Source organism: Bradysia coprophila (genome assembly GCF_014529535.1).
Source record: "Bradysia coprophila strain Holo2 chromosome X unlocalized genomic scaffold, BU_Bcop_v1 contig_12, whole genome shotgun sequence".
NCBI lineage: Eukaryota > Metazoa > Arthropoda > Insecta > Diptera > Sciaridae > Bradysia > Bradysia coprophila.
In genome coordinates, this window is record NW_023503293.1 from 4579900 (window position 1) to 4607549 (window position 27650).

General features: G+C 34.2%; 2 protein-coding genes across 2 annotated transcripts in view; both read left to right on the forward strand.

The window, feature by feature from the left end:
* Positions 1 to 256: 256 nt before the first annotated feature.
* Positions 257 to 27650, forward strand: part of LOC119067139 (obg-like ATPase 1) — a 28496-nt gene continuing 1102 nt past the window's right edge. Inside the window, exons 1-5 of the mRNA XM_037169937.1 lie at positions 257 to 385; positions 3627 to 3808; positions 4007 to 4067; positions 10771 to 10898; positions 14077 to 14252. Of these exons, the coding sequence (XP_037025832.1) occupies positions 3628 to 3808; positions 4007 to 4067; positions 10771 to 10898; positions 14077 to 14252 (546 nt within the window). The 5' untranslated portion in view covers positions 257 to 385; position 3627. The remainder of the gene's footprint in view (positions 386 to 3626; positions 3809 to 4006; positions 4068 to 10770; positions 10899 to 14076; positions 14253 to 27650) is intronic.
* Positions 20709 to 22623, forward strand: LOC119067137 (delta(12)-oleate desaturase-like). Its single transcript, XM_037169934.1, has 2 exons — positions 20709 to 21472; positions 21740 to 22623. Exons 1-2 carry the CDS (start codon positions 21115 to 21117, stop codon positions 22588 to 22590), a joined length of 1209 nt encoding a protein of 402 aa, XP_037025829.1. The 5' UTR covers positions 20709 to 21114; the 3' UTR covers positions 22591 to 22623.

The window sequence follows — 27650 nt, forward strand, 5'->3', positions numbered from 1 at the left end:
ACAAAACCTATAAAAAACAATTCTTAACAATATCCGACAATTTATTCACACCAAATCTTTCATGCGAATATATGCATCAGAGAGAAAAAATAATTGATTTGAATAATCAAAGTACAGAAGAATACAAAACATAACTGTGAAGAAGCATATTTAGTCGCTTCTGATTTACACAAAGAAAACAAAAATTTACGTCGATTCAAATTTGCCGCCTAAAAATGTACTTTAGTTTGTAAACCAACAATATCGATGCAATCTTGACATTACAGTGACATTTCTCGTTCTCTTTACGTCGCCACGTTCTGTAGTGTCAATTTCTTTAAAAATTTTGTGATTTTCAATTATTTCTTTAGAAATTGAATAAAACGTTGAAGTAACCAACAATAATGTAAGTCATTAGTCATTGATGGTTTTGTTTAATTTGTGCGAAAGTATCATAAATAAGTACAGCAATGTCGATGCGGCAATCATAACAATGAATTTTAGGTTATACGAATGGTGAATCCGGTGTTTTTGTTTTCCTAATTTGGACAAACCAATTCAAGCCACATACAAATTTGTTGTCGATGGCGTGAACATTAAATTTGGCTATTGTGTATATCGAACGGCAAAATATTGAGTAATGAAACACTTACATTCGATGTTCATAGATTGTGTTTATACTTTCTTCATTGACCACTTTTAATATTTGTGAACTTTCTAGAGTAAGATTCCCTTGGTCTACCTCCGCTCAAAAGAGACACTGGTCTTCTTTGATGTGCACCACAAAGAAGACACAGGCGAATTGTTTTTTCTTCTCTGGAAGACATTTCAAGAAGACGCTTTTAATGAGAGATTTTTGTGGTGAGATTCTTGACATTCTACTATGAAAAAACCGGAAAAAACCTTTTCGCCGATGTGGAATGTCAATCGAAATTACTTTATTTATTTTTTTGTAAATGACCTATGACTCTTGTCAATGTATTTGGATCTGTGGAACTAAATTTAACTGTAACTATATTCCAATGTCAGGGATACTTACAGTTTGAAATCAGTTATTTCCTTACACCTGGCGTGTATACATGAGTTCATTTTGAACTTCTGATGCTTTTTATCGATTGTCGAAAGACCGTTTTACAATTGAGATGGAAAAGTGAAATCTTTTAGGACGAAGTAACGGATTTTTTAATGAAAACACTCGAAAAACTTCGTACTTTGAGGGCTTGGCTTTTTAAAAACTGACCGAAGTTTTAACAAAATCAATCTTAGGAGTTTCTTTTACTCATATTTCAATGTCCAAGCCACTCAGCCATCTAATCCATTCTTAATTCGTACTGTGCAAAGTTTGAATGTTGTCGTCAAATCTTCGTAGATTGCACTCTTTCAATACTCTTTCCATTGATCGTATTGATCATTACATCTGTCGCATTATGGAGAATCACGACACCGCCATCTGTGCATCCAATCACATGAACTGAACAGCCTTGACCCGGTCATCTCCATTCTCATCTGGGCTGAAGATTGAAGCCTCCCAGCTTGTTCTTAATCAAATGTTTATTGGAAAACCTGCGCTTTCGTTCCAATAAAATTTCCATTGTTCATTAACACTGAGGGTCTTGAGTTTCAGTGTGTTTCCAACTAGGTGAAAGATTTACCAGGTCATTTTTGATTGGCAGCTCATATGTTCATCCTAAATTCTAGCATTTTTACCATTCATGGAGTCCTTAAATTTGTTCATTTCAAGAGCTTTGAAGAAGAAATAATCACTTCCGGATCCATTCTAGTAGAATTGTAGTAAATTTCTGTTCATAAGTAGGAATTTAGCTTTCAGATAGCCACTTGTCTACCTAAGGTTTCGCAGAAGATGTCGAGATGGCTGAGCACTTCTTGTGCAAATGTCCGACGTACATCAATGCTAGAGCCAAAAACCTTGGCGCCTATATAATCAATTACATAAAATATGTCCATCCCAAGCGAGTTTTGAACTTTTTGAATCAAGTGAATAGGATTTAATTTACTGTGGGCATTGGCGGTCTAGGTGCAGGAAATTCTAGGGTTCTCCCCTAGTTTCTCCACTCACCCAATCTATCTAAGCTTTCAGAAATTACTAGTCATCTTTTATCGACAACTATGATGCGGTATCCTGGTCACCTAGTTATCGGGAAATTATTTCGTTTGAATACCGGGAAATCGAACCTTTGCTGAGTCGGGAAATATGGGTTCCATTACCGGGAAGATAACATGATCTTGATGTCCGGGGATGCGCTCCAAATTACATTTTCTCACATAGTCGAAACTTAGATTACATACGTTTGCCGTTTCTAAAAGATTTAGATGTTTCCCAAACGAAGAAGCTGTGCGATCCATAAATTTGTAAATTTTTATCGAAAAGTAGGTTTTCTGCTCATCTATAAATCTGATCCCCTTTTTGTGTACACATTTTTGAACACCCTCACAAGTTAGGATTTCACTTTGTTCAATTTTCGACTAATGTTCCTTCAATAATGGCTTCAACGACTTAAAACCAAACAAAAAAAGATTTTAAAAAAATCAATCTGTGAAGAGGACATCGTCTTGACAACGACCATCAATCCAAATTTATCCCTCTTCTCAGAAGACACCACGATTTGCCGGACGCAAACTATTTGTTTAACTAGCTTTACCGCCAAATTGTCATAATGCAATTTTATGAAACAGAATCATAAAATTCAACAGATGAACATAGAGATAGTGATACACGAGTTCGTTGAGACCGAAAAGTCTTTTGTGGGCAATTTTAACGAGAATCGCTTAGCACCATTTCTTCCTTCTCCTAGCAATGTGCTTCATTATTGTGATTATGGTGGATGAGCTCAGTCCAATTTCATCCAATTACTAATCCGTTTCTTATCGTAGCACAAATCCGGTCGCATTATATCGCATTTTCTCTAAAACCATAATTGTAACAATTTCATCGCATTTATCCACAAAATATTTGAAACACCGCACATAGAAAATAACAATATTTTCTCCTCTTTAATTCTAGAACATAACTGCAAGGCAGGCAAAATCATTTATCTCCACTGCACATGCTGTGTGTATTGGCGTTCCATAATAAAATTCCATACTTTTCTAAATCGTGCATGCAAATGAAGTATCCTCCATTCTGATAATTATTGTCTAATTTAAGTAGTTGCTACGAGAGAGAGAAAAAAAAACATTTTTAAAAAATTATTATTTTAAAGCTCCGTTGTTTCCACCGTGTCATTACGGGCGCTCGCAAAAAAAAAAAGTTTTATGTAATGACTGGTATGAAGCTCAAGTAATAGTCTCTGTGCCCTTAAGGTATTCCAACCGTCGTTGATCGGTTTTGTCTGAATATGAATATTTGTGTGTAAAGATCGATTTTCAGTTTTTATTGCATTTATGGCAAATTATGTCTGATATCTTCGCGTCGCTGCGTATATGTGTTCTCCTCTCTGTTGAAATAGTTTTTTTTTCTTGTCGATGATAATTTTGCATAATATGCAGCAAACCACCATTCACCAAACCAATAATCTTAATAAATATTTTGATTTTACGATAAAAAATATAATTTTCATGATTAAATTCGTTGAACGCTAAATTTCGCTTCTCCTCTTTATGAACGTTTTTTTTCTGCTTCTTTTCAGAATGCCACCAAAAAAAGTTGAAGAACCTGAACGAAAGCCATTGATTGGTCGTGTCGGCACTAATTTACGTGTTGGTATCGTTGGCGTCCCGAATGTAGGAAAGTCGACATTCTTCAATGTTTTAACGAAAAGTGCTGCGGCTGCTTCTAATTTTCCATTTTGTACCATCGATCCGAATGAAAATAAGTATTTTTGACTAATAGAAGATTTTCACATAGTAAATAGTGTTGGTAAATTTAGTCAACCAGGTCATCAAAAATTATACATTTTCCTTAGCTCATGTCCTTTTCTCAGTAACTCAGTATGATGATCAAATTGACGACATCTCGCTGCTATTGTCCATTGCAGCATTCATCCGCTAACAATTTTTTTTTCTTTACGTAGGGTACCCGTTCCCGATGCCCGATTCGATTTTTTGGTTGATTATCACAAGCCAGCGAGGTAAGTTTGAATCGTTTTATACTTCGTAAGTTTGATAAATGTTGAGGGAATTGGTAACGAGGGGTCACGCACGTCAATATAATCCTACTCATAATAATCACAAGAATAATTACCCATCGACTGGTAAAGACTCTACACGAGAACATGTAAAATGGACGTCACAAGAAAAGAAAGTGCGTGCGAAAGGCAACCTTCATTTTCACATGTTTTAGCGAGAATTCTTTTACGAACGATCTTACTTGATTATAACAAATCTTTTCGCATACCTTGCTTATTGCTCATTTGAAAGACATCCGAGAATTTATCTAGTTGATGTGTCAAAACGAAATGGTTTCCGTTTCTAGTTTTTTTTTTTGTTATCCTGACGCAAATTTACATAGCGTACAACCAAAGAAATGGTATCCTAAAAGATTGTCTAAGCCAAGCCTAATAAAACTCTCCATTAAGTTAATCCTTGAAGATAAGCTTCAACGGAATCTGCTTCTGCTCAACATATTTTCCCTGAACTTGAAACTAAATTCCAATATTCGCCCACGCCCTGGTAAAACCCTTCGACACAGAACAGGTACTTCACGATCACAATGCAGCAACAGTTGGAGCAACTAATGTGATCGAGTCGTGTTATCTTAATCAACTCAAAAAGTCTTTCGGGAATTTTTTTAAGTTCACTTGGTAATTAGAAATGTTTGAGGATTTCTTTCTAAATTCTTCGCTGAGTCCAGGTTTCTACGTTTGATTTTATTACGAAGCTTTTGAGTGAAAAATGTTCTTAGTGTCGTGTGTGGTAATTGGTTTAAAATTGTTTCAAAATATATTTAAATAGATAAAGGTCGAATGTCTTCGTTTGTTTCAATCGTCAATGATCAACATCTGCATTTCGAATTCATAAACTTAGTGAATTTGAAAAACTTCGCGTAAAATTGCACATAATGTTTTGACAACATGATCGACGAAGGATGTGTGTATAGTATAATAGACTACAATTTCACATGAATCTGTCACTGTCATTACCTCGAACACGCGATAATAATTTCTCCGAATTGAAGCTTTTTAGCGTGAAATTGGTTCATTCAAGTCATATATGCTTGAGCGTGCAGAATTTAACGAGATGTCTGTTCAACTGGAATATGTAGGCTTTAACTGAAGACATTGGATTGAATTTATGCTTTTACAACGTATGATATGATAGTCAGGACAGATCGACCTGAAAAAGTGATTAGACCTGAATTAGATTGACCTGACAAATTCGCGTTAGCTTCATATAGGGCAGAAGAATTAATTCACAAATGACTCAGGTCAACCTGAAAATATGTTAGTCATAGTTTCAGGCTAAATTCAGATGTCAGATAATTCGGGTTACAATCTGATGCGAGTTTTTCAGTATGGCCTGGATATTAAACCTTACTTGCATTAGTCTCGGACTGGGAGGCAAGGAATTCCATTATTTTCTCTGCTAACGATTGGGTTACATCCTCAGCAAAAATATCTACAATTTAAATTCGGTTGAAGTTTTTGGAGTATGCAGACATCGAGTCTAGCTTCTTTTTTGTACAATGGTTAGTATAGTACAATTTGTATTTTTGTTGAGAACATTGGTATACGAATGCCATTTCTTTTATCACATTTTCTTAGCATATAGACAATAATAGACTGTAGCTCTGCTACTCTTGATGTAAAGTAAAGAATCGTTTGGATTTCTTTTTTCGCTATAGCAATTTCGGCAATTTTATCCAATTTTGTAATTATTTCGTACAAAACCAATTTACTCTGGCAGTCCAGTTCAGCTGTAATACACACAATTTTTTTTTTCTTCGAGCTTTTTATTGTGTTAAATGGGAGGAGTTTTACAGTCGAAAAATACAAATGGCGCTCAGTATTTATATATGCTGATGGCCAAGATGCACGCGATTTTTCTCACATGGTCGGCGGTCACTGCATTTGTGTATGCACAACATTTATATGATCAAACGTAATAAAAAAAGGAATAAAAAAAAAACAACAAAATAAAAAAAACCGAAAAAAAGAAACACAAGAAAATGTTGAACAATTTATTAAAACGCGATTCAAGAAGTGGCTGATGACTTGGCCACATTGTACACATATTAAAACTGATGAATTCGTAACATTATAAGTATATTCGTGCGGATTTTTATGAGTCTGAAAAATGAAAGAAGTTTTTCTGAATTGGCTGGCGTATTATATTTTATGTATACATTGACATTCAATGTTATAAAAGCGTAATTAGCTATGGCTATAAGCACCATCAATATCTTAAAATGGCTGTTGGTGTTTTCCAACAAAATGGTTGTTTAATAAGTGGCATTATTTATCATATACATATTTTAGATGTTGATTTTTATTCTTTTTCCATTCTTTCGAGAAAAAAAAAATGAAAAGAAAAATTAATTCCGGTAACTGGCATATCACATTATCAATAAAAATTATACAGATAATCACGGACAGGGTTTGTTGTTCTTTTTTATTATTATATTTTCAGTTTGAGGTTCGAGCGTATTATCACGAATATAATTTTGTTTCTTGGAATGGAAAGATAGTAATCAAGTTTTATTATTTAGATCGAGGTTTTTCTTTTCAACTAGTTTTTTTCGTAGTCTTGCATCGATAATAGTGTACAGTCAATAGATAGGATTGAGGTTAAAACAAACAAATGGAAAATATAGTTGCGGTTGAAAGAAAAGAAAGAGTCGAACATAGGATGATAGGAAATTCATTAAATTATTAACGTTATTGATGGGTAGTGCTAAAAGTGGTTTGGTATGGAAATATTATCTCTAAATTTCAACAAAGATGTACAATAGTTATACGAAACTAGTTTCAAAGGTTCAATTTTGCTCGATACATAAACTTCAAGGATAGTTATTAGCGGTTTGTACGCAATTTCCCAAAGGAAAGTTTCTAGTTTTCGAGAAAAATTTTCTTCAGCTTTTGTGAAAAAGATATAAAAATCGATCAATCTTCACTGAGCAAAATTTCCTACGTGCTATGCGTATATCATTCGTGCTCCCTGTTAAAAAGTGTGGTAAGGTAGTTATACAGCGGGCTCGAATATAATACGTGCTCTTCCACAAAGATTTAAAAATATTAATTTTATTGAATTCATCTACGGTAGACACCATATTAACAGTTGACAGTAATTATTATACATTTCAGAAGTTATTGGTAACAAATATTTCAAATTAAAAATTAACTTCTTCGGGAACTGAACCGGGGACCTCTGGATCATGAGCCAACGATCTTTCTAATGTTGCAGTACAGTAGTGTTAGTTGACATTTCTTATTGTTGAAGCGTACTTTGAAAGCCATAAACGTGTGTGGCGTATAAGTTACATGAGCAAGTTGTAACGCAACGCACAAACAATGATGACAACGTTTTTTTAAAAACATAATTAAATTTATTGCGTTGCGGTCTATATATCGACATTAAACACTGTTTTTCGGAGTATATTTCGGAGAAACATTATTTTTCTCAATTATTCCATTGATATGACGTCATTATTATTTATCTAGGTAAATATATCCTATCGTTACACTCGTGTTTGTGCAATATACAGAAGAGTATTAATTCTCGGTATATTCACCGGTACCTTAATGTACTATTAAGTTCATAAAGAATGAAGAATTAGTTACGACTTGGTGGCAAGATAGTTGTGGACTTGGATCAATTATAGATAATTTCAACTTAAACAACTTTTTGAGATGATTACGAAATGAAACTAGATACTTCATAAAAATTGAAAGGATTTTGTTGATAATTTTTTTTAATTTACAAAAATATTTTTTTGTCGTTTATCTTCTTCATGTTACGAAATATCAATATGATGCAAATTCATTGTTTAGGACAAACATCCACTGTATACGTTTAACATACGTGGTGAGGGTTTAACTTCCGTCCCACTAGTAAGTTATTCACATTCCACGTACACCACCACAATGAGGGATTCTTTTGAAAAACAGCCTACCGAAATCGGACGCATTTTCTATTGGAATTTTTTATATGTGCCTAGAAAGGACGTCGACCCTAGAAGCCAAAACCACTTTCAAAAAAATTCTTCGAAGTTTGTGTGGCTGGTCAAAGGTGAGCAAAAACCGAAAAGTTGCAATTTTCTTACAAAAATTGCTCCAGTTACATGAGCCGTACAGGGTCGTGTGGGGTGTCATTAGAAAGGTAATCACATGTACTATTGAGCCGAATAGGGTCTTATTGGGTTTAGAATTCATCCACACTGAAATATGTGCAGATAAAGTTTTAAACCGAAGACGTACACTGTTCTTACTGAAATTTCTCGAGGTACACAAATTGTACATGGTCGTGTGGGGTATCATTTGAAAGGTAATTTTATGTGCTTTTAAGCCAAATAGAGACTAATGTGGTTTGGATACATATGCGATGAAAAAGAAGTTGAAATGTTTAAGTGTCCATATTTCATCATAGATGCATCCAAACCACATTAGTCTCTATTTGGCTCAAAAGCACATAAAATTACCTTTCAAATGATACCCCACACGACCATGTACATTTTGTGTACCTCGAGAAATTTCAGTAAGAACAGTGTACGTATTCGGTTAAAAACTTTATCTGCACATATTTCAGTGTGGATGAATTCTAAATCCAATAAGACCGTATTCGGCTCAATAGTACATGTGATTACCTTTCTAATGACACCCCACACGAGCCTGTACGGCTCGTGTAACTGGAGCAATTTTTGTAAGAAAATTGCAACTTTTCGGTTTTTGCTCACCTCTGACCAGCCACACAAACTTCGAAGAATTTTTTTGAAAGTGGTTTTGGCCACTAGGGTCGAAGTCCTTTCTAGGCACATATAAAAAATTCCAATAGAAAATGCGTCCGATTTCGGTAGGCTGTTTTTCAAAAGAATCCCTCTGGGTGATTTACAAAAAAAAGTTTAGTTTAAATATTACGGAGCTTAACACTTATTATTGATACTTATTGATACACTTATTATTTTATAATTTATCGTGGCCCTACTGTGTCAGTGACAGTGACTCTCTTAACTTAAATTGATTCACTAATATGGACTCAAGTATCGTTAGGATTATTTTCGCACGGATTGAATGTGGTTGTAACCCATTTAAGCATTCGCTATCAAAACTTATAGGAACTCAAAACTCAGTAAAAAGAACCCTGTTGAATTGTATCTTTGTTTCTTTTTGGTTTTCGATTGGAATTGTATCTTTTTCATTCCATTGTTGTTAGTTCTCTTTATTTATTATCAAAGCGAAAAAAAGACTGCTCGCATACGGTGCAGTCAGTAAAAAACGATCTTTTCAATCAACAAATATTACAATAAATAAAAATCATTTATTCTATTCCTTCCAAAAGTTCTAAGAACACATGCCGCGTTGCCTCTTTGTGTAGCAATAGAAACTGTCTGCAACAAGTAATCTTTGGAACGTGGCTCCCCTGCCCCTTTATTAACGATCCCAACTTGTCAATAAATTTCTTTGTTTCAGGACCCATGCAACCGATTGATTCAAAAGCAAGGGGGTCAATAAATAGTTTTCCTTAAGACGTATGTAATGATTATGCTTAAATCTCTCTGATTTATCGGTAATAGACACTGTTTTCTTAGAGGTTTCACTGACGTATGAAGGAGCCATGAATCCACGGAACTATTGTCATACCATCAGATCTTTTACCATCGTTTACTATTGTTAGCTCCGTTTTTAATATTCTTATCTCCAAAAATCCATTTTTTGGCTCCAACTTTCGATGTTTTTGTTCATCTCAAGAAATATTTGCATCAATTTTAAAAATTAGACTACTTTCGGTTAATAGCTTGTTTGAGAACTTCAATCATGTTTTTTATTCCAAAGTTCAAGCTTTGATTTTAGCGATATCCGTCAAAAATTTTCCGATCTTCGGAAATACCGGGCATTTTAAATAAGGAAAAATTAGACATCGGGTCGTTCTATCCGATTACCTTTCTTAATGAGAGGAAAAAAATCGGAACATAAAACGAAGAAATATAGGAAAACAACTATCATCCTTGCCTTCCATTCAATCGACATAATATCAGGTTCAGGTTCACTATTTATATCTTTGCATTATCATATCACACATGCGTAATTCGTATTTTTACTTAAGTTTGCTTATTCAACTCAATTCATGAATTATGTATTGTAGACTAACTGCGACTGACTTTTATTTTAAGACCTTGTGGCATGATTAAGTGGTGCTACCTGTATTGTAACAAAATAGCGATCAGTCTAGTAAATCATTTTGTAACTCCAACTCTTCACTAAAAATAACATTGAATTACTTCTCCCTATCAACACATTGGAGTCTAGATAAAGTATTACCAAAAATTCGTTATTCTTCCTTTTGAATGCCTTCTTTCAGGACACATTTTTGTGTATTTTAAAAATTTTCTTGACTTCCTCAACATCTTTTGCTTATGACGCATTTGTTGGTTCAATTATCTTGCTGACATTTTTTGGGACAGATCCTCATTGTTAAAATTATTATGTACAGGCGCACAATGCCTCACCTATCGATTCTGGGCTTTTGACTGTTTTGTGTTCCGTGAAATACTTTGTAATTTGATTGTCTTTATCCGAGATATTGTAAATGTTAGCAATTCCTCACTTCTTTATGCATTATGAACCACATCCTGTGTGTAACGTTAATCATAACAAATTTTATATTTCAAATAAATTTCAGCAAAGTGCCCGCCTATCTCAACATTGTTGACATTGCCGGTTTAGTGAAGGGAGCTGCTGAAGGACATGGCCTGGGCAATGCATTTTTGTCTCACATCGGTGCATGTGATACAATCTTCCATTTATGCCGTAAGTTTTTTTTTGTGTTCTGGGTTTTGATTTTTTTTCGTCGTTTGTGGATTGATTACCTTTAAAATGTGTTCTGCCTATGCGTACTGTTGAAAGTGTTACGTTTTAATGTACTATTTGAACGGTATGGGTAGCCCAATTAACTGTTATTGAAAGCAACGTCAATGGACTGATGGATTCTGATGTGGTAAAACAAATGAAGTAGATGATGTGGAATATATAGTACTACGTTAGCCTGTAGAAGCGCCACAATTCAGTACTTCATTCTCTGCTCAATAATTTTTGGTGAAACAACTTCACTCTGGTAAATATCAATGAAATGTCACCGCAGTGAAGTTGGTTCAGTTAAAAATATAGCGCTCACATTAGTTTGATTGTGGTGAAATGGACTAGAAATGTGGTAGAATTACACACAAATCTATTAGATTTGTTCTTTAGTTTACACAGAGGATCTTCCTATAATAAAAAACGTCAAGGAAGCACGCTTGCCGTTTGTAGAAGGTTACTGCATATAAATTGCAATACGTTTTGCAGTTGTAATCCAATGAAAATAAGTTTTTTTTTCATTCAATTAAATAATTGAATTGGATTTTTATTTTCAATTTAAAAGAAAGAAAATAACTTGAATAAATGAATAACATGTACATTACGCAAATTATATCGACAAAATAGAACTAGCAAAAATAACAACAAACATTAAATTCAATTATTTTATATGTGTAGCCACAACAATTAAAGATTATCATAACTTAGCTTCCAGCGGTTTATTCCATGGTTGTTTGAATAACCTACATACAATCGAAATAAGAACTTCAGTGTCTTATCTCAAATTACTATTAATAAAAAAAACGTTTAAATAACAAAATTATCCAAAGAATGGTTTCGTAATCCATAAGCGAAATGTAAAGTGATTTGACTAAAAAAAATTGAGTTTTAGTGCTAATCGTATGAAATGTGAAAGGTGCAAAATTTCGACATAACGGTCCAAATCTAACAATTTTCCCCGAGTAATTTTTATAAATATCAGTTTCCACACGACACACTGAAAGACAGATTCGTGGAAATGGTTTACTTTCATACTGTGTCACATCGAACAATGTCAACGATCTAATTTTAATGGGAAATGTTCAATGTATGCCATCCATAACAAATACGATAAAAGAAAATATCGTGTACGATAAATACGTGCCTTATGCGAACTATAATGTCGGCATTAATCCTAAATTAAAGGGCTATATGTAAATGTTACATACAATTCGAGGCGTTTTGTTTCGATTATTTATATAATTTGCGGCCAAATCGTTTCGCATTAAAACTCAAATGGCATCTATGTATAGTATAATATCAAGCAAAACGATATTGTTTGTTATAAAACCATTTTTTTTTCTTTCTTCTGTTTGTTTTTTATTTCATCGTTTTTCCATTGAGAACTTTCCGGACATTGCTCAGTTTCATGCATGACAATATGCAATAATTAATATCATATAGACACTATAGTGTAATGTGCATAAGGGTGTCTGGTAGCCTCGTAATTGCAACGAATATGCTGGATAATTAGAAGTCATTGAGACAAAGTTATTAGAAACGTTAATTAAAGCTTTAATTTCGTCCAGTTGTATTGTAGCTTAATGGTGTGGGTATCAGTTTTATAGAAATTAAGCAGAGTGTCTTGTCTATGAAAATCGATTTTCTTTGGCAAGAAGTATCTTCTCTTTTGAAGATTAAATTGTCGTTCGGAGAAATTCGATCGAAGGATTCAGAATGTACCCATCGTTTTTGACATATTATGTCTGACCGGGTGGTCTATACGTGTCTACTGCGGTTGACTACAAATCACACTGAATTCGATCGACAGCATAAGAGTGTGTTACTTTAATTTTACATGACCTGAGTTCGACCGAGCTCTAATCCATCACAGACACTTCGATAGACGTTTAACCGGAAATCTCGTGACCAAGGGTATTTGACTAAACATAGGATTATGTTAAAATTATCAAGTAATCCCATAAAAATGTGAGTTTAACTCGGACCATACAAAATGTGACTGGAAGAAGGTAAAACATTTCTGTACGGAAAGACGTAGTTCTTAAAGATTTAGACTGTTTTCACCATTATCACATTCCTTTGATTGAAAAAAGGTTCCTTGATTTGCAATATAGCGCAAACTTGTGCAAATTAGTGAGGAAAACTTGCTCCTTAGAACCATTTTTTGAATCCGAAGAATTTGAATTTCTTGTAATGTTTAGGTCGGCAAGTACATCACTACTTACGAATTCATAAGATTAACGTAAAATCTTCTACTTCATTGGTTTTACCTTTAATATGTTTTATCAACGTTTTCGATGAATGTATTTGTCGCGATATTTTTTTAGACTTCAAATCATAGACTCTGTGAAAAGGCTCGAAATTAGGTCGCTCAAAGAATCATAAAACTCAGTGACATATTTCTGGCCAAGACATTCTTTAAATTGATTTTTTACCATGAAGCCATGAAGGCTCATTTTTTGTCAAATGGAGAAAAATGTAGACCAGATCTACATTTTTCTCCATTTGGCCAAAAATAAGCCTTCATGACTTCATGGTGAGAAATCGATTTAAAGAATGTCTTGGCCAGAAATATGTCACTGAGTTTTATCATTCTTTAATGTCGAGCAGCCGTACTATCGGTCTATATACAATTCATATTATCGAAAACTCGTAGTACGAGTCTCGTACACTGATTCCCATGTTCATAGGTTTCGGCCAGCCATTGGAATGGAGAGCAATTTGGTTGCATTCAAAATTATAGCTTTTGTCATCTAACAAAATTGAGTGGCTATCATCAATCGCAAATTATTTATTTTTTTTATCATTTTGCTTTATGTTGATGGTTATTAAGCTAAATTCATTCGTATATTATCGAATACGTTTGTCTGATGCAAATTTGATAGAAAGGGAAGACAATTTTTTTTTTCTTTTATCTAAAAATGATCAATAAAGCGATCCAATTTTTTTAATGTTGTTGTTGCTGTGTTGTCGTTGCTAATATATCAACAGTTATAGTTGTTGTTGTTGTTGTTTATAGAATTATTAAATTCGATATTTTTCATTTAAACATAATGACAGTAATTTGAAGTGTTTCTTTTGAATACGATTTTGCAAATAACTTTTTTTTTTCTTCTCTCTTCATAATTTGCAGGTGCTTTTGATGATCCAGACGTGACCCATGTTGAAGGCGAAGTAGATCCGATCAGAGATTTTGATATAATCGCAGAAGAACTTCGGTTGAAGGACGAAGAGGCCCTGTTGAAAAACTTAGACAAAGTTGAACGGGCCTGTATTCGTGGCGGTGACAAGAAACTTAAACCGGAATATGTGAGTAGAAAGTGATGTTTCTTTATGAATTGAATATTATTCCTATCATTCATCAAATCAATTTATTAATTTTTCTTCTTTCCATTATAATAATCGAATCGTCACCTTTACCCTTTCTCGTAAATAATTGAATTCACAGTTTCGAATAACACAAATAGCAGTATGATCATGTGCTTTATGAATTTTAATAAAATTAAATTATTCAACATAAAAAAAAGAAGAAAACATCAATTCATTGATGGATGGAGAAGATAAATGGTTTCACCTCTTCTTTCCAAAATCTGATAATGTTTTGACTGTGTAAACTCTATTAACACCTGTATTGTTACCGAGAAATTTCAATGAACATTTGTACATATCATCGCATTGTACAATTTTCTAGGCCTGGTCCACACAAAAAAAAAACGCGCGGGACCACCCATGGTGTTCTTGTTCTGCATTTTTATAGTCAAAATATTTTTCATGTTACAAACCATTAATTCGTAAAGGTTAAACCGATTCATTCAATAAAAATATAATTTTTTTTCCTTCGTTCTTTCTTTGGTGTCATTGATACCATGGGTAAAACATGAATATGGTTGAATTAGATATGTATTTGGGACTATAGAATTGGATGAATATCAATATCGAAACATGACATGAAACATGGAAATTATTTAAAGAGACTAGAGATATATTAGAGAGACGGATACGAAAAAATTGATTAATAATTATTTTGATTGATTTTGACAAATGATATGTACGTGTCGTATGGAAATTTTAACACGAATTTTTTTTTTTGATTTTATTTAAAAGTGATGTTTTTCATGTTATACTTGTTATAATTATCGGTGTGGCATATTCCTTTTTCTGTATTGTATGTGGATTATCGGTTGATCAACGGATAGAAAATAAAATGAAAACGAGAGACAAGATCGAATGTTTAACAATGTATGGAATGTTAAAGATCATAATTTCGATAATGTCGACTTTTAATGTCAATTCATTCATGTAAAAACATTTTTTTTTTCATTCGAAAAGAAATCGTGGAATAATATCCCTGTCGGTATGAATTAAACTCATTACCGTAAAATGTCCATTTCACAATGAAATATGCTAAAGCCTCAGTAGTGCAGTCGATAAGTCCAAACGGTTACAAGGCTGTTTCCATAAAAAACACTTTTAAATGCATTCTTACAAGAAGATACCCACGATTTTCAGACTTAATTTAAAAGTATTTTTGAATTTCCATGAATTGTCCAAAATTGAGAAAATCCAGAAAATTTCAGAAAACAATTTAAATTTTCTAAAATAAAAGCAAAATAAAATGAGCGAGTTTGGTTTTTGACAATTAAATTTGACAATCAAAAAACAGGCCTTAGATATTTTCGATATTATTGTATTTTGCTCGATTTTTGAGAAGATTTGTAAAAAATTTCTTGTCGTTCTTGATTTAAAAAAAAAGTTGTGTTGAAAAATTGTGTTATCGACTACACTACAGCGAAAGGTTTATTTTTCATATTCAGTTGCGTTTTACAAACATATTTCTATTCACACCATAACGGAAAATTATTTCTGTGCCATGGTGGACAGCAAACATAGAATCGTCTGTATCCATCCATAGAAAAGAAAGTGGAAAGAAGAATTTATCCATAAATCCCGTTCTCCTATGAAAGGAGTTGCGATAGTGTGCTCCATACGGTTTTCATGCAATCTCTGATACACAAGTTAGGAAAAAGTGTTTTCTAGAAGCTTGCGACACTTTCTCAGTCTATACGTAAATAATTACTAATATGTTAAGAAAGGATGATTGACATTGAAAATTTCGATCAAAAAAATAGGGATTTAGAGATGAGTCGGTTATCAGAAAAACCGAAATTTTCGATTCGATCTATACCGAACCGAAAACTCAAACTTTCCAGTAAAACAATAAGAAATATGGTTGACTGAAAAAACTAAAATGAAGTGATCGTATAAACCTTTATGAGGGATTCTTTTGAAAAACAGCCTACCGAAATCGGACGCGTCTTGTAGCGGATTTTCCAATGTGCCTAGATAGGTATTGGACCGTAGAACACAAAATATATATTTTTTTAAATTCATCGAAGCTCGTGACCGCAAACATGCACTTTTCTCATGGAAATTTCTCCTAGACCACGAAACGTTCAAGGTCGTGTTTGGGTTGTCATTAGAAAGGTAATTGCATGTACTTTTGGGTCTTGTTGGGTTTAAAATTCATCCATACTGAGATGTAGGCAGTTGAAAGCATGGGTAAAAATCGGCGAATTTTTAACGCTTCCTGACGGGAACTTCCCGTGCATCCAAAAAGCATCGAAAACACGACAAAACTGTTTCCTCTAATGTTACTGGTCTATGTCTTCTAGGGACATACAAAAAAAAATCCGCTGGAAGCCGCGTCAGATTTTGGTAGTTTGTTTTTCAAAAGAATCCCTCTATGCAATCAAGATTGAATTAATAACATCTCAGTTGTAATTGTCAAGCATACTAAAATACTAAAATTTACACAATCACTCCATTCTGTTATACGTGGTGAGCTCTATCTATTTTAACGAATCTAGCTTAATCTTTTGCTGAAAAATTTAGTTTTTGGTTCGATAGAGACTGAACCGAAAACGTCGTTCCAAAGTACAGAAAAAAACGAAAATATTCTAAAATTTGAAGTAAAATCTCTAGGTAACAAATGATAACAAATGAAGACAATTTTTGTCTTAAATCTATAAATGAAAGAAGTTTGCAATATCGATGATTCGCCGACAATCGATTATAGATATTTTCCACAAATCAATATCAATCGAATGTTTTATCGATGTTCAGAAATAATCAAGTATCGGATGAAAATCGATTATCGATAATCAAATGTTTATCGATTGTTGATAATCTAGTGTTTGTCAATTATTGATAATGAGAAAGGAAGGCGGATTGTTGCGAATTTCGAACTCTGGGCTTTCTTCCCGGTTTCTGGGGAGTATTACCTGGCTCAATGTTAACTATATATCAATCGAATGTTCATTGTTTAAATAATTGGAATACGTGGTTTATTTATTTATTTTAATTTTTTCCGAGCTTTCGCACACAAACTGTGAGCATCATCAGGGATGACAATAACTAATGAGACCTACTTATTGTTTTTCTAATTGGTGTGAAAGGGATGGGTTATTATGAATTTGGCTTTCTTGTATGAAATCTTTTATGTTCGGAATTATTGGATTCCACGCGTTGCTCAAAATTAATCCTCGATCAGTGTTCATTAACGTTTTTGTACTATGTGTGTGAAGTATCTGCGAAAAAAACCTGCGAATTTTAAATATCCAAAATTTGTTTCCTTGTACAAAACAAAGGCTTTCCCGCAACTTTTTGTAAAAGGAAAAATGGTTTACATCTCCGTATGTATTCCAAAAACCATTCTCCTTTTACAAAAAGTTGCGGAAAAGCCTTTGTACAAGGAAACACATTTTGGATATTTAAAATTCGCAGGTTTTTTTCGCAGATACTTCACACACATTTTTGTACTTTGTTGGATTGCCAGTCCTTCTTTAATTTGTCTTAGACCAAAATCTTTCTCTTTTATGATTATTTTTCCGTTGTTCCAGTCAATTTCATGATTTCTGTTTTTGATGACATGTCTTGCAACTGCCGATTTCTTGTATTTTCTTCTTCTTACGTTTCCTTCATGGTCTTCTTTTCATTCTTCGAAACGAAAGGTTTCACCAATGTAAATGTTCTGACATGTACCACAGGGAATTGAATAGACTCCAGCTTGATTAATTGCTTCTTTATTTTTGAGGCTTCGGGTCATGTTTACGATTTTTGTCCCTGGTGTTTCATCAATAAATTATTACAAAATGTCGATAATCGATGTTTTTATCGATAATTATTACTGATAATCGATGATTATCCATTTACAACCATTTAGAACTTGAGACCCAGAATCGACAATCGTGTCGCGATAGAATTTTTGTTAAAATTATCGCTTAATAATAATTGTGTAACTTAATGTTACGACAAAATCTCTTACTTCATTTATTCAATTATTCGTTTTACTATATAAGACGACCATATAATTGTAGATCATCGGACAGCCTCGTATTCGCAATATGTTCGGTATTGCAAATACAAAAACTAGTTTTTTTTTCCAATTCGTGGTATTTTCAATTATTTTTCGAGTTGTGAAGAAGTGTCTCATAAACCTAAATTTTTGCATATTCTGTGTCTGTCGCAATTTTTTTTTTCAAATTTGAGGTATATGCTAACTTAATGAACTTAAATGGCTTTGTGCCGTGTAATATCAATACTCTACTCTATACATTCTCAGCTTGTACTAAATACTTAGCATGTAGCTTGTGAATGCATTTAGTGATCTACAGAAGAAACACGAAATTCGATTTTGTTTTACACTCATTGTCTTTCTCCTATTATTCAAATGAAATCATTTGCATCTACACGATATATACCTTACGGTAACGCATTTACAATTTCGAACGCCGTATTATAGCCTACACCTCTGTTTATAGGTGTATGTCGAATTGCCATGTAATAAAATTCAAGATTCAGTATAACTCCTACAAGAACTCTTTTATACCGAATATCATGTTCAAAACGCCGAATACCCTCTTCAATGCAATCAATTTCATGTTTTGGTTCGCGGCTTTTTGTAATGTTCCTTTCTTTTTATTGCTGATATGATACGGAAATATTATTCTGCTGGTTTTCGTCTTTCGCTATAGGCAGAATAGTTAGTAGCGCTACGTTGAAGCAATGATTTCTATACTTATCACTATTAATTTGGACTAAAATAAAATATCTCGTAGACATCTGAAGCGCTTCGATGCCACTTTACAAACTACTCGTTCTAGGTCTAGATATTTTCCGTTACGAGAGTTCGATGATCCCCAGCTGTGACAATTAGCACGCGTTACTAATTAGACGATATTTATGATTGCTGTGATTTCCAGTTATCTGCAGAGAATAATCAATCATGACAATCGACTTAATCGCAACGTACCTAAATAGATGATTCAATACGTTGAAGTAATTGCGTTATCATGTTAATTCGAAAAGTACTTTCAAGCAATTATCAAAAATTCCACGAAATATCGAAAATGCCGGGCGATTTGCTATATTTTCTCGTTTTTCAGTTCCCATTAGTTCAACATTAAAAATGTTATTTCTTGTGGTGTGTTATTGTCTAGCAACCAACCTCAGTGTTATCATGTTTGAATTGTAACGTTCCATGATCACAATACATTCACACCGAACGCTCTGCTTCTCTCTTCATTCACTAAGAATCAGCGGCAACAGACGGAAAAAATGACTGCCGATTATCTATTTTATGAATTGAACAAACAAAAAATGAAACACGAACCGTCTCACATTGCCGATTATGCGATGCACGCTGAGTGCCATTAATTTATTGGTCCACGCACAGGCAGGCGGCAAGTCTCGTATAATATACAATAATCACTCATTCAAAACGTTCGTCTGTTTTATATCATTACTGTTGCTACGTCTCCCATAGGATCTAATTTTATAAAAATTTAGCCAAAAGTTGTAAATGAGAAATCGTGAAGCATTTCATCCGAACGTATACTCTAAAATCAAATGAGACTCAACAGCTTCTTATCAGCAACGCGTAATCTTATCGCTGCGTCAGCAAGCACTGTCAGGGTCAAAGTATAACAAAGATTTTTTGTGGTATTTTGGAAACAATCAAACTTAAGTGGCAATATTTGTAGACGCAATCCAGTGCCGTTTCGGTGAGATAGTAATTAAACTGGTTCTATGCAGTTGTCGTAATTTGAATTGGAATTGGTCATGATCATGCCATTCATGAATATTTTTTTTGTCCATTCGAAAGCTGATCAGACCGAGTCTATTTATATTTTCGCTGATATGGCATAATTATGAAATGAAGAACGAGCATGTCGATGTGTCTCATTTCTTTATCGCCAGTGTTTGTAGAGTGTAAAAGAATCGATTGTCTAAAAATAGCATCAGAATGTAATTCAACATTGTCCATAGTCTGTTCACATTTTTGTTTAGAAAATCAGACCCGCAGTGGAACATCAACCTTTTTATTTTTCTTACATCCATTGTCCATCATGATGCTGAGTAGATTTCTACCTTCATTCTTCCATTTATGTCGCATCCATTTCGAACCATACTAGTAAATATATACGTATACGAATGGACACAAAATACCTATAATGCCATGTCGTTCAGGTCTAATGGGTATACGAGAAAAATGAACGAACTGTCACTGTTAATTTTGAGAATAAAAATTGTGTGTACAAGTGTTAAAGCATTATCGTCACTGAAACGATTCAAATGATTTGAGCATATGTGTTCGGCTAGATATCGAAAAACGGTCATTGACCGTTAAGAACGACTTCTTTCGATCCATTCGTTTCAGTACACCGACGATATTTAGATATTTTTCGTATATATTAGCTACGTTTGAAATTTTTATTCAATCCGCTTCACTCAAGGTTAGTAGAAAGTATTTAGATTTGTCGACGGTAGAAACACGTTTGTTCGGACTCTGTACCAATCGATCGAGCCAATAATTTAGCAACTATAAATGAACTGAGCATTTTCTTACGCAAAAAATAATTATAATCATTCACAACAAGTTATTATAGCCGAACGTTCCAGTGGAATATCGGCATCGGTTGATCGGTTCAACATAAGTTTTCGGCATTCGTTCTAAACTCATTCATATTATACACTGTTTCATACAGACTTCGTAAGTCCAATTAAGATGTATGCATATGCACACGCGATGTCTGAACGATCTGAGTGTTAAAGTATGTGCGGTCAAATATACAGTGAACTTTAGTTTGATTTAAAATTTTCAACTATCCAAATGTGTCCGGGACAAAGTTCATTAGTGCAATCCAACAACAATGAGCAGGAAGAGTTAGTAAAAGCTGGCTACGAATATGTGGAAGGTTCACCGGTACCGCAGCCCATAGCCCGGCCACAATTTACGCTATCCGAACTCCGAAATGCTGTACCACCGCATTGTTTTGAACGAAGCATGGTGAAATCGTTTGGATATTTAGCGTTGGACTTAATGATTATAAGTTCGCTATTATGCTGTTCGTATGCTGTATTTGAGCTGCTATCACTGCCGTTTTATTGTCAACTAATTGGATATCCGATTTATTGGTTCGTGCAAGGAAGTGTTATGTTTGGCATCTGGGTTCTTGCTCATGAATGTGGTGGGTAGTTTTTTTTTTCTCTCTTCACTCAGAACGTTGACCTGGCTGAACACGAAATATTTAAGCGAGTAATTGAAATCGTTTGCAGTTTACGGTTGATTGTTTTTTGCGAACGTCAAACAATGAATCCGTTCAAGACTGATGTTGGATTAAAGCCATAGTGACTTAGTATAACGTTTGTCAATAAATTGCTTGAATATTTCTGTTTGCTGCAGGGTCTTGGTCAAAAGCAAAAGTGTCATAATCTAATCGAAAATGAATTTTCAGGCCATGGTGCATTCTCCGAGAGTGATTTTGTTAACGACACCGTAGGATTATTTGTACACTCAGCACTATTGACACCTTATCACTCCTGGAAAATAACACACCGCAAACATCATTCGAACACGGGTAGTTGCGAAAACGACGAAGCCTATGTGCCGTTCACTCAAGACGAAGTCGAACCAACTTGGTCAGAAACTATTGAGGACAGTCCTGCATTTCATTTGTATAAGATCATCAGAATATTACTGTTCGGATGGATGCCAGCATATTTGGGTATGAACAAATGGGGACCGAGGAAATACGAAAATGGTCCAAAATGTCACTTTAATCCGAAAGCTGCATTCTTTCTACCTAAAGAGCGGCCTAGTATTGTTTTGAGTGATGCCGGTTTTATATCATCATTGGGCGTTCTTGGTTACTTCATTCACACATTCAACTTTCCTATCGTATTAAGACTGTACTTTGGACCGTATGCCGTTATGAACGCATTCCTTGTGCTAATCACATACCTGCATCACACGGATACATTCGTTCCGCATTTCAGAGAAGGTGAGTGGTCCTGGTTGCGCGGATCACTATGCACGGTGGATCGTTCGTACGGAAAAATTTTGGATATGGTTTTGCATCACATTACTGATACGCACGTTTGTCATCACATCTTTTCCAAGATGCCATTCTACCATTGTACAGAAGCAACTGAGGCTATTAAACCAATTTTAGGGAAATATTATCTGCGAGATACAACACCGATTCATTTAGCGTTATGGCGGGCAATAACACATTGTAAATACGTACAAAATGATGGACAAATTGTATTTTATAAGAAGAATTTGAAAAATAAAAAAATTCATTAAGTGGGTGTGGAAGGTAGTGAAGGATGAAAATGATATTGACTTTCTTTCAATGCAATGAAACGATGAACTTTCCCTGGATTGCCTAATCTCTTCTATGAAAGTAGCTTACTGTTATATGGTATCAGAAAGTATATGTAATTGATTTAAGACAAGTTTTAAATTGATAAATGATAACAGTCAATAAGAGTCATGTAGTCTACATGAAGAATAGAAATTTGAGGTCAAAAGCAAAAGATTAGAACAATACGAGACAACATTTGCAAATGAGCGATCAGTTAAGACGCTATTCATTGGCTTGACTTTACGATTTAAGGTGCCACTAGTTGGAGCTCATCGAGGAATTTCTATCGTTGTCTCGAATTGGACTAAAATCACATAATTTCGCTAGTAAATTGTTGCAACTGGTATTTGTCCTGAACTTGAACATTAGACGTTTTAAGATTTGAACAATTTACATCGAAATATTCGGAAAAAAAAACAACAATTTATTGCTGTACGAGTATGGTGGAAGTGCAGAAAACATTCTGTGAATTTTGTACCTGTAGCATAATTTTCCACCGAAATAGATATGCCGCAAATGCTCACCAATCAACGGTTATTTGTTGACTTTGTTGAAATATGTGGTTTCGATGCAAATGTTTTCAAATGTAAAAATAGTTTCGAAACGTGTTAAGTAAAAAATGTTTCGAACTTTATTTTTCCGGACAGTTCAATCCAATGCTGATAGACTGAAGTCGATTTAAAAATAAATTTTGGGTAAAAAAGACCACTCTGAATTAGAATAAGTTGAATGCGAGTCGAACTTGTGTGTACCTTTGACCTAGCACAGTCAATTTCATTACAAGGAATAAATAGCTTAACAGCATCGATGTCAATCAACAAATGAAAACGTGACTGTTCAACTTTTCAATTCCAAGTTATGTAAAGGGATTCTTCTGAAAAACAGCAGACCGAAATAGGACGCATTTTCCATTGGAATTTTTTATATGTGCCCAGTAAGATATTCGACCCTAGAAACCAAAACCACTTTCAAACAAATTCTTCGAAGCTTGTATGGCTAGTGTGAGGTGATCATAGACCGAAAACATTCACTTTTCTTACAAGAATTTCTCCAGTTACACGAACCATACAGGGTCGTGTGGGGTGTCATTAGAGAGGTAATTGAATGTACTTTCGGGGGCAAATCGGGTCTTATGGTTTTTAAAATTCATCCACACTGAAGTATGTGCAGGTTAGACTTACACTGTTCTCACAGAAATTTCTCGAGGTACACGAAACGTACAAAGTCGAGTGGGGTGTTATTAGAAAGGTAATTGCATGTACTTTCAGGGGAAGTAGAGTCTTACGGATGTTTGCTACCATCTACGATCCAATATAACCGCTTGAACATTTCAACTTCTCATATTTCATCGTAAATGCTTCCAAACCCCATAAGACCCTGTTTGCCCTGAAAGTTTATGCAATTACCTTTCTAATGACACCCCGCACGACTATGTACGTTTCGTGTACCTCGAGAAATTTCTGATAGAAAATTCTGAGTTTTCAGTCTTTTTTCGGTTGAAAATTCTAACTGCAATTATCTAAGTGTGGATGAATTTTAAACCTAATAAGACCATATTTGCCTCGATCGTAAACACAATTACCTTTCTAATGACACCCCACACGAACCTTTGCGGCTAGTGTCACTGGAGAAATGCATTTTTTTGCTTTTCGATCAACTCACACTAGCCATACAAGCCCAGAAGAATTTTTTTTCTTGAAAGTGGTTTTGGCTTTTGGAGTCAAAAATTCCAAAGAAAAATGCGTCTGATTTCGATCTGCTGTTTTTCAGAAGAATCCCTCGTAAGGATTTTACATGATAAAGAAGTCGAAAGAAGTGCTTCAAATATGAAAAGTATTTTGTAAGATTAAATGCCCTGCCCTATACTAGTCACTTAATTAGATTTTCAGTAGAGATTTTGTCGATAGTCACATCAATTCTAATTTATAAGGACTTCATAATTTTTTTCTTGAAAAATTTTGAATTTTAGAATCTCGAGCATTCTTAGGAATTTTCAAGAGCTTAGAAATTTTCAAGAATCAAGTCCCCTGAGTCATTTGACTTCTAAATTTTAAAAGTCGAATCAATTTAACTAAAATAGGCTCCGCTAATACCCCAATTACAACCCTAGGGAATTAATTGTTAAGCCCATGTTGCTATTGGTTACTTTGACTTAAGCTGTAGATTTCGGCATTTTTAATTCCTGGTCTGTCTCCAACTTGCAAACTTGATAAAACTTGCAATTCTGTCTGTATGACCAAAATGAAAATTTAATCGCAAAAACGTTCGTTCCGTTTACAGTGAAAATTTATATATCCTTAAGTGCGATTAACTGTTAACTTACCGAAACTTTTGTCATTTACTATAGCATGGGATGTATTTATGAATATTGAGTACGGGCAAGCAACCCTTTCACTTGTATATTACTACATAACAGATAGCATCACACATAAATGTATGTTAAAAAATAAACATGTGGAAAATGAGAAATATTTTAGACTATAATCAAATCATTATTACAAATCAATTGAAAATTCAAATTATCTTTTTCCACTATAATCCGTTACACAAATATATGTAATTCGAAAAATGATATCTCGGTTGATTCGGGTTTCATGAGCCGCACAAAACCAATTTAATAAAACATAAAGGACTCGACCAATATATAGTAAAACAATGCAATAATATTCCTTACGTATTCACAACACCATAATTCCACATTTTTCATTGAATAATACATCCCAAAATTAACCCTTTCGATTTCGATTTAATGGAAAAGAAAAATAACTTTTCGATTGCTTTCCCATTTATGTTGGAAACTTTTTGTATAACTTTCGAAATGAAATCCCGTCGAGAGTAGAAGTAACCCCCCCCCCCAACCCGGGATTTTAATATCATAAATAAGTGGCCTGATTTATATGAGTAACTTTAAATAATTCATTTACAAATTACTTAATTTTATAGAGCCGTACACAGCACATTATAATGTGCTGTGTCTGCGTATTATGTTTTTTTTCTCTCTCTCTAGATTGTCTAATATGTATCAAGTCAGCACTAAAACTCGATCCCTATTTTAATGCGTTTACAAGTATTATGTCTCTATCCATTCCCATCCCATAAATAAATTAGATAATTATTGCTAATGAACGCATATTAAAATAAAGGCTGACTGAACTGGATTACATGTGTATACGATACAAGAATGTGATGATGTTGTTGACGACAACGGTTGGTAATTCTACCCGATATTTTCGGTGTAATTTTCCGGTATTAAGGGCCTCAACATAATTATGTAATTAAAATCGTTTTGTATTCACATCAAAGTGTACTTTACGCTATGTGCAGCTATAATAGAAGCAAATTTGTAAAGGAAATTGATTCCAGTGGAAATATCCAGTGACGTTGAGACGACGACGGAGAAGAATTACAATTTTTGTTTTATCGTTGTAACAGCATCCAGTGGAAATTGTTCAGTCACTGTGTCGCTTTGTCAAAGAAGGACGTTGATGGAAAGACTTATAATCATAGAATAGTTATGCAATCATGAACAGATCAAATCTGAACTTTGTTCGTTGTAATACATCGTTAGAGCAATGATCAATGAACCGAATGCTGTAGTTTTTGGTCTCAGAACAAAATAGGGTCATCAGCTCGAAAACCTTTTGCACTACATAAGACAATAATGAGCTTTGAAATGAATGAAATGGTTTTTACTTTACTAGTGAGGTAATGTGACCATTCCCTCACTAGTGAAGACCCTTTCCCCCGCTCGTAAAGTAAAACATACTTTACTATGCAGGTGCATGTAACAAGGCTATTACATGTATAGGCAATAACCTTTACATCACTCGCATAGTAAAACGTCGTACTACACACGGAAAATAAAGTGATATCTCGTATCACGATGAGTAAAAGTACCTCGGGCTGCCGCCCTCGGATACTTTTTCTCATCTGGATACGAGATATCACTTTACTTCCCTTGCATAGTAATGTACTATTACACGTGAAATAATTTGATATCTCGTATCACGATGAGTAAAAGTATTCGAGGGCTTCAGCCTGTATCTGGATACGAGATATCAATTTACTTCTCTGGTATAGTCATGTACTATTGTATGTCTTGGGCCAAATTTTTCTCGTGATTTGATTTCTTTGTATAAAAAGTTGTGTATTTACCGAGGCATTTACATATCTGTTGCGAGCGATTGATTTCAGACACTTTCGATCTCGTCCTGTTTGGGCTACAACTCACAACATTGCCTAAAATCTACCGTTCGTAACAGACTATGCTTCTCGTCTATTGCTTTGTCTTTGACTTTCAATCCGCAGATGGCAAGATTAATACAATCTTACAATATACAGAGACTATAATTATTGTCGAAGAAAACGTTGACAAATTCAACGATGCATGAAAGGTCACCGAAATCTGTTGTCCTATGATTGACATTGTATCCGATAAGTATCATTACAATCACATATATGTCCGAGAATATTGTATAGGCGAAATGTATAATTATTCAGAAATACGTTCGATGATAAGCATAGATCAGTTGGAACATTTTTTGTGCAAAACGATATTGTTCCGTTTGTGATTTGAGGACGGCCAATCTTTTATTAAGTTTACATCTATTCTTTGAATTGTTTTTCAATGTTTGTTACAAAATCTGTTACTTCATTGGTTTTAACATAACATCATACGCTATAAAGAAAACCAAGCCACAGCTCGTTGCGCTGTTTTTGTCGTCATTGAAAAGTGACGACCTCTACCTTTTTGAATTTCCTTTTAAATGAAATCCACATTGGTTTTGACCACTATTTCAATTTTAATAAGCACTATTCACGCTATTCATATATTGTCATAGTGTCTAGGGGGTGCAGCCGATACACTATATCTGTTTAGTCTGTAGAAGAATTGTGATTTGCTTTACAGATCTCAAATCTGTCTTTCACCAAATCAGAAGGGAATTATGGAAAACGATCGAGGAACCTCCGGCCTTCACTGTATTCTTAAAACGTCTAT

Coding starts and splice junctions, on each gene's coding strand:
- LOC119067137 (XM_037169934.1), top strand. CDS start 21,115: ATGTGTCCGGGACAAAGTTCATTAGTGCAATCCAACAACAATGAGCAG. Junction 21,473..21,739: donor GGTTCTTGCTCATGAATGTG/GTGGGTAGTTTT, acceptor ATGAATTTTCAG/GCCATGGTGCATTCTCCGAG.